Source organism: Pyrus communis, chromosome 5 (genome assembly GCF_963583255.1).
Source record: "Pyrus communis chromosome 5, drPyrComm1.1, whole genome shotgun sequence".
Taxonomy (NCBI): domain Eukaryota; kingdom Viridiplantae; phylum Streptophyta; class Magnoliopsida; order Rosales; family Rosaceae; genus Pyrus; species Pyrus communis.
Window position 1 is genome coordinate 27,528,337 of NC_084807.1, and position 14,561 is coordinate 27,542,897.

The window sequence follows — 14,561 nt, forward strand, 5'->3', positions numbered from 1 at the left end:
ATGTATGTGCGTGATAGTGAATTGCTCTATTTCTTGATGATAACGATTCAATATCTGTTATGGCTTCAATGGATTACAGATGTGCGTCGAAAAAATGACATGACACAGCAAGTGGTTGGTATTTCATATAAGGAATTGAGATTTATAATGTTTAAAGTCAAAAAGTTTCAAAGCCTCACTTGTTAATATTCTGTCAATTGTTTACATACAACATGCAGAAAGAATTTATCATATTTCTTGACTTGTCACTCAAAAAAATTAATTTGAGCTATGTTGGGAACATGTGGCATCACGGTTTGATAGATATATTAGTCTCGCAACATGTGATTTTTTTTTAATTTTTTTATAAGAACAATCAACCATAACTCACCCATGACTTTATTATTCGCGTTTCACTTATTTTTAAGCGTTAAATGAAACGTGCGTTTCATATTGGAGCGTCTAGGCTAATATCCACGTGAGTTTCTTTTGCAACTTATATTTCTAATTAATTAATCAAACTAGAAAAACACAATTTAATTTAGATGGTAAAAGCAAAACCTAAAAGCAGTGTTTTTTTCTTTCTCCAATGATACTATTATGTTTCAGCACTGCTCGTATTTTCTTTTTCTTTTAGGGTGTCGTTAAGTGAAACGAGCATTTCATTAATCGTCCATATATCTCGTGTAAACTTTCTTTGTGATACGACTTTTTGTGATAAATAAATTTTCAGTGTGCAATCCCATAATTAAGTGTTTATAAATCACCAATTATCATATAAATATTATGGCTCTGAGTCTTTTTCAGTCTTCAGATAAGTGAACTATCGTGACTTAGCCATCAACTAATATCTTTTTTTTAAACTACCATACATACATTACTAGCTGAGCTCATTGACAATGACATTAGTTAATTTCTAACCAAGTGACTTTATTTAGGGAGATCGTTACCCTTAAAATAAACATATACTTTCTGTAAATTATAATATCCAATTTTTTTTTAATAAATTGTTCTTATTATTAAGAGGATGAGAGAGAATTTGAAATTATTGCAATAATTTAAAAAAATGAGGAATTTCGAACTCGAGACGTATGAGTGAAAACCTAACATCATATCCTAAGTGTATGTGACTGGGTATATGGCACTTGCAATTTTTGTGTCGGTTATGGTAACCGAGTGAGCTGGACATGGCAGCGTGGGACTAAATTCGAAAAGGTGAGAAAAATTAAAAACACAAAAAGGTGTTCATTTTGTCACATTCTTATTACTAAAAATTCAATAAAGTACATTCATTAGTATGGTAACTTAACTATTTAATTCCATCTCATTAAACTAAAAAAAATACCAATTACAAAAAATAAGGGAAAACTATTTGGAAACCTTGTCAAGAGAGACCTGAGAGAAAGTGACGACTTCTCCTCTCATTCCACTCCCTCCTTGATCTCTAAAGTTCATTTAGCATTTAATTGATGTTCAATTTCAAATTCAGTGGTAGCAATTAGCAAAGCTAATCGAAGAATCAAAATGAAAGAAAAAGCATCATGAAAGAAATCAAGATGAAGAATGAAATTTTGGCAACTCACCATTTTCTTCTTTTATATAAAAGATACATCCTATTTGTAGTGAAAACAGGTCCCGACAACCCCAGTTATCCTCAAGAAGTATTTTGTCTGACTTTAAAAACATAATCCGTGAAATTATATCTGTTAGCTAAGAACAACAACAAATATTCATGCATCGCTTGTACAGAAAGACATCAGGCATATAAAAGAACACGCAAGCATAAAATAAACAAAGCAGGGAAAACCAAAAATACAATTGAATAAACTACTGTCAAAAGAAGATGAATAAATGAAAATTACAGAACAAAGAAACGATGAGAAACCAATTGCTTTTTAGATTGCTTTCCATTTTTAGTTTTTCAATTTAGAGAGGAACCATAATTCAGCACATGAATAAAGCGAAAACATAAAGGATACGTGGGATAAGCTGACAGCCAGCAATCCCTACGTAATGCATTCACTTCTGAACCCCAAACACAACGAAACAAAAATTCACACACATGAACTACTGCTCCCCTATGTGATAAGAATTAAAAGCATCTCAAAACAAAATGGCAAACTATAAGAACACTGTAAAAGTAAAATTACAAGAAATCTAATACTTGGAGGGCAAGTACTAATCAGACGAAAATGAAAGATTGAACTACCTTGCGTGGAACTGTGCCTTGGTTTTTTCCCATGCTTACAGGAAGCTTTGCACCGAGCTCTTATAGCCCAAATTTTCTCTGAAGGGAAAAAACACAATTTTGAAATAAGATTTTCATAGTATACCTTAAAGAGAAGAATTAGAAAATGAATAAGAGAACAATGAGTACTTTTCATCATATATTGTTAGAGTATGTGGTCCTCTGGTCCAATGGTCCTGCAGCCATATTTACTTTATAACTCTTTCTTTTAGTCTAAAAAACATCTTGGATCTCAAATTAATATGAATACAGATTCATACTTTATAACTAAAGATCTTACTGCTCATGATAAGATGAACAAAACGCCATTTATCGCATGCATTGCATTACAATGACAATGGAACATCTCAGTAGACATCCCCACACAATAAAGTTTTTATTGCTACTTTGATTTTTCCTTACCCTTTTCCTGAAGCATGAGGGAGTTAATTTTTTATTTTTATTCCAATAACGTTATAGGGTTGCAAGGATATTATCAATTTAAGTGATTGTATTTGATTGGTGGAACTTCTACATCTATATTTCAGGTTTTCAATTTTAGCACTGGGAGAGTCATTCATAAAATGTTCGACAGCGAGATTACCTCCATGAACTATGCTCACAATGAACAGCTCATTTTCTGCAGTGATGGGACAGTATTTTTCAGTCATTCGCTATTCAATCAATTCAAACCGAGGAACAGGCAACATCAAGAAGAGGATCTGCCATGTCAGGATCACTGTCGTCCAATTAATACAAAAAAATCAAGATAAAAACGATCAATTTACATAACAGCCTTTCATTTCTCAACAACCAAGCAAAAGAAAATACCTATCCGTTAAACACTCGATTTGGGAGTAAATGTTGCTGAAACTGGGCTTCAATCCCCTCAACCGCAACAACCGAATCGAGGTGTGCAAGTCATTGAAAAACTCACCCAAGATTTCAAAGCTGCATAAAGAAATAAATAAGCACATAAATTAGGCTACCCAGAAATCAAAATCACACACAAATATGCAAGACAACTCAAATCTGACATGAGTCTTCTTCGGAGTTTCATCCATCCATGGATCCATTTGGTCTGAGCGTCGCTTCTGGGTCGTACAATCTTAAGATCTGCAAAAAGAATTTAAAGAATCAATTTTTACGATTGAAAAGCCAAAAATGCTACAAACTCCAAATTACCGAGAACCAAAGTGGAGTAACACTTACAGGTCGCGAGAGGAGATGAGGACGTTGTCGGATTTCAGGGCGAACCGGAGTATGGAAATTGCATCTCGGATCGGGCTTTTGAACTTCAAGGGAGCTCCGCTCATGGTGGACCCAGTCAACTCTCTTTCTGTCCCCGCAATCGTGCAGCTGCCCTCACCCTCTCTCTGCACCCAACTCCCTCCCAAATCACGCCCCCACAACATCCCATCAGTGAAGAATCAAATCCAAAAGTAAATTGCAGTTAACTATTATGGTAGTTCCTAAAGTAAATCTCATCATGTTTTCAATTCCAAAATTTCTCGTCATTTAGGAAAGCCACTAAGCCTGTCTACCCGTACTGTGCACCTAATTAGTTTCCTCATTCTTCTTGGAAGTTGGAACATACATTCCTATTTCCTTATTTCCTTTAGGAAATAGGAACAAGTAATTGAGTATACGGTGCACCCATAAATAAAAGGGTTTAGCCTATTTTCTAAGGCACATCTATTCAACCTTCAATTGGTCTTCTGATAAAGCATCGATATCTTCTACTTTTGACATCATGCAATCAGGCATATGCTATTTTATGTTGTTCTTACGTTTTTTTACAAAGGCTAAAACGCTCAATCTTTTCCTAGTTTCTTATTATACCATTCCACCAAAAAACTATAACTTTTTTTTATCATCGTCAACTGATCTTTGATGTTTTTTCTTTTTTGCTTGTCAGATTGGGCGAACTTGCCAACAGATGTTTTATCTTTGATTTACGATAGGTTGTCTGCTGCATCAGATTGCGTACAATTCATGGCCGTTTGCAGGTCATGGCGTTGTATGAAAAAAGACAGAAAATATAAACGTGCTAGGTTGACAACTCCAATGGTCTTCGTTTCTGAGAGGAAAGAAAATACATGGAATGCATATGATTTCGTGAACAATCAAGTCCTTGGTTTTCAATTAAAATTACCAAAGACGCGATTTTGTGGGTCTTCCAACGGATGGATAATAACAGTGGAGAACTTTGTTGTAACCCTGAGGAATCCACAATATGATGTTAAAGGGAGGACAAAGAGGCCTTCAATCATTCGTCTTCCTCCGCTAAAACCTCAAATTAATTACAAAATACGAGGTTATGCTAAAGCTCATTCTGACTATTTTGTTGTCAAGGCTACGATGTCGGCAGACCCGATCTCAAACTTCAAAGATTGCATTGTTATGGTTCTGTATGAGCCTCTTAGTCAATTGGCTTTTATTCAGCTTGGTAAAGACACAAGGTGGACTTATATTGATAAGCATGGTGATGAAATCTATCCATGGATTAAAGATGTTGTTCTAATTGAAGATAAGATTTACGCCGTCGATAGTCGGAGCAGACTTTGGGCTTTTGAATCTACATCCAAATCCACCGTAGATGTACAATTGGTTGCTACTGGAATAGCAGAACGACCTCAGAAGATGTATCTTGTCGGTTCAAAGAAGAAAGGACTATTGATGATTTACAGATTTAGTGAGTATCAATGGTTTACTCGTGAGTCGAGGAAGTTTAGAATTTTTGAATTGAATTCTAATGACGAGTGGATTGAGAAAAATGATTTAGGTGATATTGCTTTGTTTGTGGGTGATAACGATTCAGTATCTGTGGTTGCTTCAATGCATTCAGGATGTCAGTCAAATTGCGTATACTTTGTCAATGACAATGATGGTATACAATGTCGGCATACGTTTGACGATTTTGGGGTGTATAATGTCAAAAGACAAAGCGTTACAAAATATGCTCGTTTGAGGAACCCAGTGAAGAGGACGAGGTACCCTCCATTTATGTTTCAACCAACCGTTTACATGTAACAATTTATTATGTCCCTTAGAATTATTTTAAAGTTAAGTTACTGTGACTTAAGGAATAAGGGGTCTTGTTTTTCTTCTCTCTGAGTTTACCCCCTTTGTCTTATCAGATTGGGCGACTTTGCGATTGAACTTTTTTATATGAATAATTTTGACAGTTTGTAGATGATTTATGGTCATTTGCATGTCATGGCGTTGTCTGATAAAGAACGGAAAATGTAAACGTGCTAAGTTGACGACTCCATTGCTCTTGGTTTCAGACAATAAAAAGGATACACGGAATAAAGTCCATGCATTTATGACTTTCTAAAAAACCGATTTTGTGGATTTTCAAGAGGATGGTTATTAACAATAGATGAAAATTCTTTAGTAACCCTAATAAATTTAGGCTTTTTATATTAGCATCCTAAAAAATGTTGAATGCACCCCATATTAAAATTTAATATTAAATGACTTATTTACCCCACTATGCAATGACAATTTTGACCTTACTAGGTTTACAATAAAAATAAAAATTTCTAAATACACCCTAAATCACTTTTAGCGTATTATTTATCTTCTCAACTATCAACATCATCCCAACCTCCATTGTTGAACAAAACTACAAACATGTTGATTGAGAAAAATTGTTTTTGACGAATGGAACACAAAATCTATGTTTTGGAAGTTTCACATGAGGTAAGACTTCATATTTTTCATGTATATTGAAAAAAAGTTGTCTAAAATGTTTTTCGGTAAAATAAGTTTTGTGAGGAACTTTTTATGAGTCCTTCCTAGATTTATTTTGGAATTGATTTACTCTGAAGGGTTACAAATTAACATGACAAAAAGTGAGTATTTGTATTACGACATAGATCACTAAGTGTGTATCAAAGCTGTACAAGCAGAGCAAAAATATCATATTTCTCGGAAAAACACCGGCACCAAAATCTCAACGTCAGGAGGGTGGGTGGCTTCCCATCCAGCAATAAATTGGTAATAACAATACAGATAGAGCCTAAAACTTGAAGTCCCCTCTTCTTGTTTTTCCCTTCCTTGTCTTGCTTACGTTTCCTCTTCTTCTCATTCTCTGCGACCATGTCACTGAAATCTTCCGTCTGACTTCGCAGCTTCTCCTCCTCCCTTGCTTCTTCGTACTTGTTAAATGCGACACACTAGTTATAAGCTATCTACTGCTGATAAGGTACATTGTTAAAGTAACGTACAATTTTTTCATGTCTCGGACTTACTTTGCAGGCAAAACAGTCTCCATATCATCCAATTCTTCAGGTTGTATAGTGACCTCCACTTTATCTGCTTTTTGACCTCTAAGCAGCTCAACATAAGAGAACAATGACAAATCAATCAATAATACCCAATGAAGCCATTGTTGATGTTACCCTACTTAACGAAGGTAGACATATGTCGACGCAAACTATACTAAGATGATTTCAAATCATCATTTTGAAATCATTTGGCAAACTAAACGTTCACATGATTTGAAATCTTTCGGCAAACTAAATGTTCAAATGGTTAGATTCAGTTCTTGAAAATTAAAAATGAGTGTTATAAGATTTGAGAAATGTAGAATGTATAGAAAATGTGGGGTGTATGTACAAAATATAAGGTGTATATTGAGAATGTGGGGTGTGCGAGTATTATGGGAAAATACGTGGGGTGTATTAAGATATTTTTAAGTGAAAAAGTAAATGTGAGATGTATTAAGTATGTGAGATTTATTTAATAATTTATAGGGTGTTAATATAATAAGCCTAAATTTATTAATTTGGGTTCAAATTAGAAGAAATGTCACATCCCGACCCGGAGCGGATCACTTCCCGGGCCGACTCCACCACCGTAGCACGATATTGTCCGCTTTGGGCTTACCATTCCCTCACGGTTTTGTTTTTGGGAACTCACGAGCAACTTCCCAATGGGTCACCCATCATGGGATTGCTCTAGCCCCCTTCTCGCTTAACTTCGGAGTTCCTACGGAACCCGAAGCCAGTGAGCTCCCAAAATGCCTCGTGCTAGGTAGGGATGAGAATATACATTTAAGGATCACTCCCCTGGGCGATGTGGGATGTAACAATCCACCCCCCCTTAGGGGCCCGACGTCCTCGTCGGCACACACACGACCAGGGTTAGGCTCTGATACCAAATTGTCACATCCCGGCCCGGGCGGGACCACTTCCCGGGCCCGACTCCACCGTAGCACGATATTGTCCGCTTTGGGCTTACCATTCCCTCACGGTTTTGTTTTTGGGAACTCACGAGCAACTTCCCAGTGGGTCACCCATCATGGGAATGTCACAATCCACCCCCCTTAGGGGCCCGACGTCCTCGTCGGCACACACGCCACCAAGGTTAGGCTCTGATACCAAATTGTCACATCCCGACCCGGGCGGGACCACTTCCCGGGCCCGACTCCACCGTAGCACGATATTGTCCGCTTTGGGCTTACCATTCCCTCATGGTTTTGTTTTTGGGAACTTACGAGCAACTTCCCAGTAGGTCACCCATCATGGGATTGCTCTAGCCCCCTTCTCGCTTAACTTCGAAGTTCCTACGGAACCCGAAGCCACTGAGCTCCCAAAAGGCCTCGTGCTAGGTAGGAATGAGAATATACATTTAAGGATCACTCCCCTGGGCGATGTGGGATGTCACAAGAAAGGCTCCTTCACTGAAGACTAAAACTGGTTGTTGGGCTACACATTATGACCAATTGTCTTCAACGCTGCGATATCAGCAGATCCGATCTTAAACTCGACAGATTTGCATTGTTATGGTTATGCATGTGGTGTGATAGTGAATTGCTCTATTTCTTGGTGATGACGACTCAATATGTGTTGTGGCGTCAATGCATTCCATATATGGGTCGAAAAAATGATAACGACGCGATAGGTGCTTGGTATTCATTTTAAGGATTTCGGGAGGTATAATGTTAATGTCAAAGACTTACAATGACTCACCTGTTAAGACCCTATCAGTTTTTTTACATGTAACATGCAGAAAGAATTTATCATATCTTTTGACTTGTCACTCAAAAAATTAATTTGATGTATGTTCGGAACATGTGGCATCACGGTTTGAAAAATTATTCTCGCAACATGAGATTTTTATTTGTTTACAAGGACAATCAATCATAACTCACCCATAGCTTTATTTTTTGCAATATCACTCAAGCCCTTAACGGAACCTAATTCACCTATTATTAAGGCAAAGAGTAAACTGCCAATTTCCCCCATAAACTTTCACTTAACTTTCGATTTTTCTCCTAAACTTTTTAATTGTAAAATTATGGACTTAAACTAATTTTTTTGGCCGATTTCCCCCAACCGTTAGTTTTCCATAGATTCCATCCAAAAATGTTAACTCTTATCACAAGCACACCACGTGACACTTATTTGTGGATAAAAGCATCACTTCACTAGACTTTCAGACACAAAACTATATAATCACACATATATTTGCACAGGTTGACATTGTAGAAATCTAGGGTTTCCAATTAATTTTAAAAATGAAGTGATTGAACTATCGTTACATGTTGTGGACAGACTTCCAATGAGCAAAAATTCAGATGAAATGAATAAAAACTAACATCAGGGGAAAATCAGCCAAAAAAAATTAGTTTGAGTGCTTTATTTTCCAATTGAAAAGTTTAGAGAGGAAATTGAAAGTTAAGTAAAATTTCAGGGGGGAATTGATAGTTTACTCTGAAAGCAAATGAAACTACTAGCAATACATTCACCTCTAACATCATATAAGTTCAAGTAAATCATCCTTTGGTTGTTCTAATTTATTATTATAAGTACATCTACAAAAGGCAAACACCGGTACACCATTCAAAATTTCACATTAATATCTTTATATTGTCGAATGAAGTTTGCAACCCTAGCTAGCAAATGGACTACAAATATTTCTGGTTAAATTTTCGTGGACGGGAGGAGCATTGAAACTGGGCACAAATTTCTCATATTTAGTTATATCACACTTGAAGAAGGCGAAATTGATGAGTATTCCACTAAGGTAACATTCAACACATTTGGATAATGGCAATCCAACTAACATACTTGCTATCCACACTACCACCGCAGCAGCAGCAGCCACCCTTGTAATCACGCTGGTGCCCGGCACAAATCTCTCTCTCAAAACTGCAGCTTCAGTCAGTCACACCATCAGCCGTCGGTGTGAGAATCTCTAAGGCTGGTGCCCAACTGTGTTAGTGTTTGTGTGTTCACTGTGTATTTCAATGGAGGTTTTCTGCAACCTTTGAAAATGGCAGAAAATGTATAGAGAATTTCAGAGAGAAGATGATGGAATATATTTCTGATTTTTTTCACACTAAAAAACATGTGTGTGCTTGTTACCGTTATACATGGAAAGGAATGGAGATCCTTCCTCACCAAACCAAGATACAATCTCAACCCTTAATTGCTATCATCCTATGAGATGATGCCACATGTCTTAATTTATCACTTAAGCTAGATACAAGTGAGTGTGCCATATGGATTATGATCCAAGGGTCTACATTTAAACTGAAAACAACCATTAAAATAAACATTTGAATTGTTTCTTTGGCTCCAGGTTTCGGCTGAAGAGGTTACACACCAACAAACTGGGTGTGAGAATCTTGACTTTATTTGGGAATTTTGGTTAGGGCTAGGTTCAAAAAACTGAAAATTGAAAAAAATCGAAAACCGCACCTAACCGAACCCGAAAAAAATGAAACTAAAACTGCCAAAACCGAACCAAATCAAATCTGGCCAGCTCGGTTTCAATTTTTAAGGTACATAACCGAAAAGAAAAATCATATACAAATAATCAATAAAATGTTGGCGTTAGGGTCTGAACCCTTGACCTCCAGGTTGGGTAGTTGCTTGACGCCAACTTGACTATAATCTTTGTGTTGTTATGATTGTACCGGTAATATATTTATAGGTTTCTAATATTTAACACTTCATAAAATTTCTTAAGTTACAAACCCAAATCGTCACTTACACTCCCATTTCAGTTTTTCACATTTTCTCAAACTCTCTCTCCCCTCCGCTGCTTCCTCCCTCCCTGAGTCTCTGCCTTTGCTTCTTCAATCTCTCTCTCTCTCTCTTCCTCCAAATCACTCTCTCCAATCTTCTCCTGTCCTCCTCATGGATTCCTTCTTCCAAACCATGATTTTCCCTCCCCCCCCTTTCAAATCGGAACCCCTCCGAATTGGGAGATTCTAATCCGGATTTTTCGATATCTCACAGGTAATTTTTGAATCAAAATGAATATGATTTATATTGTGATTTTCTGAATTAAAATGGGTTTTTTTTTTTTTTTTTTTTTATAATTATTTTGTTGGGGTTTTGCATATTATAATCTTCCAATTTGCCAACAAATGCATAAGTGTTGCCATGGTTGACGAGAGGTTTGGGACTAAAATTAAATCCCGAAGGTAAAAATCTCTCATGGCTACTATTTAGTTCTATTGGGTTTATTTTCATGGAAAAATCAAAGATTTAACACATGCATGCATTTTCTCTGCAAGAGCTCCTGGATTCACAAATATATTGAGTACACGGTACACCTATAAATAAAAGGGTTTAGCCTATTTTCTAAGGCACATCTATTCAATCTTCTCTATCTCAAGTCTCAACCCAGAAAACATCAATCTTTTAAATTCTTCTGTAAAAATACACCTCTTCTATTTTTGGCATCATGCAATCAGGTATGTGCTTTTTTATGTTGTTCTTATGCTTTTTTACCAAAATTATCGAATTGTGCACTAGTTATATACACAAAGGCTAAAAAGCTCAAATTTTTTCCTAGTTTCTTGTTATACCATTCCACAAAAAAAACTATAACTTTTATTATCATCGGCAACTGATCTCTGATGTTTTTTCTTTATTTTCTTGTCAGATTGGGTGAACTTGCTAACAGATGTTTTGTCTTTGATTTACGACAGGTTGTCTGTTGCATCAGATTGCGTACAATTCATGGCCATTTGCAGGTCATGGCGTTGTATGAAAAAGGACAGAAAATATAAACGTGCCAGGTTGACAACTCCAATGGTCTTTGTTTCTAAGAGGAAAGAAAATACATGGAATGCAAATGATTTTGTGAACGATTCCTTGGTTTTCAATTAAAATTACCAAAGACGCGATTTTGTGGGTCTTCCGACAGATGGATAATAACAGTGGAGAATTTTGTTGTAACCCTAAGGAATCCACAGTATGATGTTAAAGGGAGGACAAAGAGGCCTTCAATCATTCACCTTCCTCCACTAAAACCACAAATTAATTACAAAATACGAGGTTATGCTAAAGCTCATTCTGACTATTTTGTCGTCAAGGCTACGATGTCAGCAGACCCGATCTCAAACTCCAACGATTGCATTGTTATGGTTCTGTATGAGCCTCTTAGTCAATTGGCTTTTATTAGACTTGGTAAAGACACAAGGTGGACTTATATTGATAAGCATGGTGATGAAATCTATCCATGGATTAAAGATGTTGTTCTAATTGAAGATAAGATTTAACCCGTCGATAGTCGGAGCAAACTTTGGGCTTTTGAATCTACGTCCAAATCCACCGTAGATGTACAATTGGTTGCTACTGGAATAGCAGATCGACCTCAAAAGAAGAAGGGACGATTGATGATTTACAAATTTAGTGAGTATCGACGGTTTACCCGCGAGTCAAGGAAGTATAGAATTTTTTAATTGAATTCTAATGACGAGTAGATTGAGAAAAATGACTTAGGTGATATTGCTTTGTTTGTGGGTGATAACGATTCAGTATCTGTGGTTGCTTCAATGCATTCAAGATGTCAGTCAAACTCCATATACCTTGTCAATGACAACGATGGTATACATTGTCAGCATACATTTGATGATTTTGTAATGTATAATGTCAAAAATCAAAACGTTACAAAATTTGCACGTTTGAGGAACCCAGTGAAGAGGACGAGGTACCTCCATTTATGTTTCAACCAACTGTTTACATGTAACAATTTATTATGTCCCTTAGAATATTATTTTAGAGTTAAGTTACTTGGACTTATGGAATAAGGGGTCTTGTTGTTCTTCCCTCTGAATTTACCCCCTTAAGGAATATGTTACTTGTATATGATTAATTTTGACCGTCTGTAGACGATTCATGGCCATTTGCATAAGTCATGGCATTGTCTGATAAAGAACGGAAAATGTAAACGTGCTAAGTTGACGACTCCATTGCTCTAGGTTTTGAGAATTTTTTACTTGTGACAGAAATACGGATGATACACAACGTGTTTTTATGCAAATGGTGGAAAATTTTAATTTTTAAGTTATTAACCTTTTAACACACATAACACACCATTTATATAAGGACACATAGTGTACTACCTCATATGACGGTCACATTGAAAAATCTCTCATAGATTTCAGACAATAAAAAGGATACACGGAATAAAGTCCATGCATTTAAGACTTTCTAGAAAAGCGATTTTGTGGATTTTCAAGAGGATGGTTAATAACAATAGATGAAAATTCTGTAGTAACTCTAATAAATTTATTAATTTGGGTTCAACGTAGAAGAAGGGCTCCTTCACTGAAGCCTAAAACTGGTTGTTGGGCTACAAATCATGACCATTTTGTCTTCCACGCTACGATATCTGCAGACACGATCTTAAACTCCAAAGGTTTTAATCGAAACATAAAATAACCACCAAAAATCAAAATTCCAAAAACCTAAAACACAAAGCAAACAATTACAGTAAAATTAATATTTAGCAAAATCAAATGAACAAACAATGTATACAAATTCCTTTTCCTAGCTTCTTGCACATTCTAAATTTGTGGGAACCATATACAGATTATTTTATTTTACAAATTTTATTAAGCATTTAATTAACATAACAACATTAACAATTATAGTGGTTCTCTATGGTGCAATTATAAATTACAGTGGAAATGTAAACTTGCAATTCAAGTCTATGCACCTGATTGAATTTAAAATGTTTACATATTAATCGCAGTTAAGTTGTTAAACTCTAATTCCACCAAATTGAACTCTACAGTTCCTTATGGGATCAAATGAAAGTTGTATATGAAACCTATTTTAGTCTAGTATTATAACTTTTAACCATATTAATGATGTTGAAGTGAATAATTAAAACGAAAAGTAAACATAGTCATACAACAAATTAACAATGGCATGCAAAAAACTTGCTCGTTGGACAACTCAACCCTGTATTCCATCTCCTCATCTATCATACCAAAAATCTGCACAATTGTTTAAATCCAAATTCAGGTCTTTCGAAAACCTGCATGAATTATTTGAAAAACACGAAGTTAGAACAATAATTCAAAACCAAAGAAAAGAATATCCATTACTCAAGGTAAAAATTAACCATCTCGTTGCTTCCTAGCTCTAAGGAAATGCCTAGGTTTCACTTTTACTAATGTCGAAACACCGCCACACTTCATGTAAATTAGCCAAACCAGAAATCAAGGAAATCAAAATCCACCCAGAATCAAAGAAATCAAAACCCATCCAGAACCAAAGAAATCAAAATCACACAGATATGCAAGACAACTCAAATTTGAAGCCTTACTTTTCGGGTAGCTTGGCGGCTGACATGAGTCTTCTTCCATTTGGTCTGCCCGTCGCTTCTGGGTCGTACAATCTTAAGATCTGCAAAAAGAATATTTAAAGAATCAATTTTTACGATTGAAAAGCCAAAAGTGCTACAAATTCCAAATTGCCGAGAACCAAAGTGGTGTAACACTTACAGGTCGCGAGAGGAGATGAGGACGTTGTCGGATTTCAGGGCGAACCGGATTATGGAAATTGCATCTCGGATCGGGCTTCCGAACTTCAAAGGAGCTCCGCTCATGGTGGACCCAATCAACTCTCTTTCTGTCCCCCTAATCGTGCACCTGCCCTCACGCTCTCTCTGCACCCAACCCCCTCCCCTATCTCCCCCAAATCACGCCCCCACAACATCCCATCGGTGAAGAATCAAATCCAAAAATAAATTGCAGTTACCTATTATGGTAGTTCCTAAAATCCCATCATGTTTTCAATTCCAAAATTTCTCGTCATTTAGGAAAACCACTCATTAGTTTCCTCATTCTTCATGGAAGTTGGAACATATATTCCTATTTCCTTATTTCCCTTGGGAAATAGGAACAAGTAATTGAGCATACGGTACACCTATAAATAAAAGGGTTTGACCTGTTTTCTAAGGCACATCTTTTCAACCTTCAATTGGTCTTCTGATAAAGTATCGATATCTTCTCTATCTCAAGTCTCAACCCAGAAAACCAGAAAACATCAAACTTTTCAATTCTTCTGTAAAAAAATACACCTCTTCTACTTTT

General features: G+C 36.3%; 1 protein-coding gene, 1 long non-coding RNA gene and 1 pseudogene across 4 annotated transcripts; 2 read left to right on the top strand and 1 right to left on the bottom strand.

Annotated features, from left to right (window-relative positions):
* Positions 1–1,397: 1,397 nt before the first annotated feature.
* LOC137733200 (uncharacterized) lies at positions 1,398–13,829 on the bottom strand. 3 transcript variants are annotated; one of them, XR_011068423.1, is made up of 5 exons: positions 3,419–3,569; positions 3,244–3,322; positions 3,038–3,157; positions 2,811–2,928; positions 1,398–2,266 (listed from the first exon to the last, which is right to left on the bottom strand). It is a non-coding gene; the product is annotated as an uncharacterized lncRNA (long non-coding RNA). The 3 variants fall into 3 exon arrangements; XR_011068422.1 differs by having other exon boundaries at positions 2,811–2,945; XR_011068424.1 differs by lacking the exons at positions 3,244–3,322; positions 3,419–3,569 and adding an exon at positions 13,793–13,829 and having other exon boundaries at positions 2,811–2,945.
* Positions 3,960–5,239, top strand: LOC137733473 (probable F-box protein At1g44080). Its single transcript, XM_068472623.1, has 2 exons — positions 3,960–3,969; positions 4,125–5,239. The coding sequence occupies exons 1-2, from the start codon at positions 3,960–3,962 to the stop codon at positions 5,237–5,239; spliced, it is 1,125 nt and encodes a 374-aa protein (XP_068328724.1).
* LOC137733474 (putative F-box protein At5g60060) lies at positions 10,916–12,205 on the top strand (annotated as a pseudogene).
* Positions 13,830–14,561: the final 732 nt, after the last annotated feature.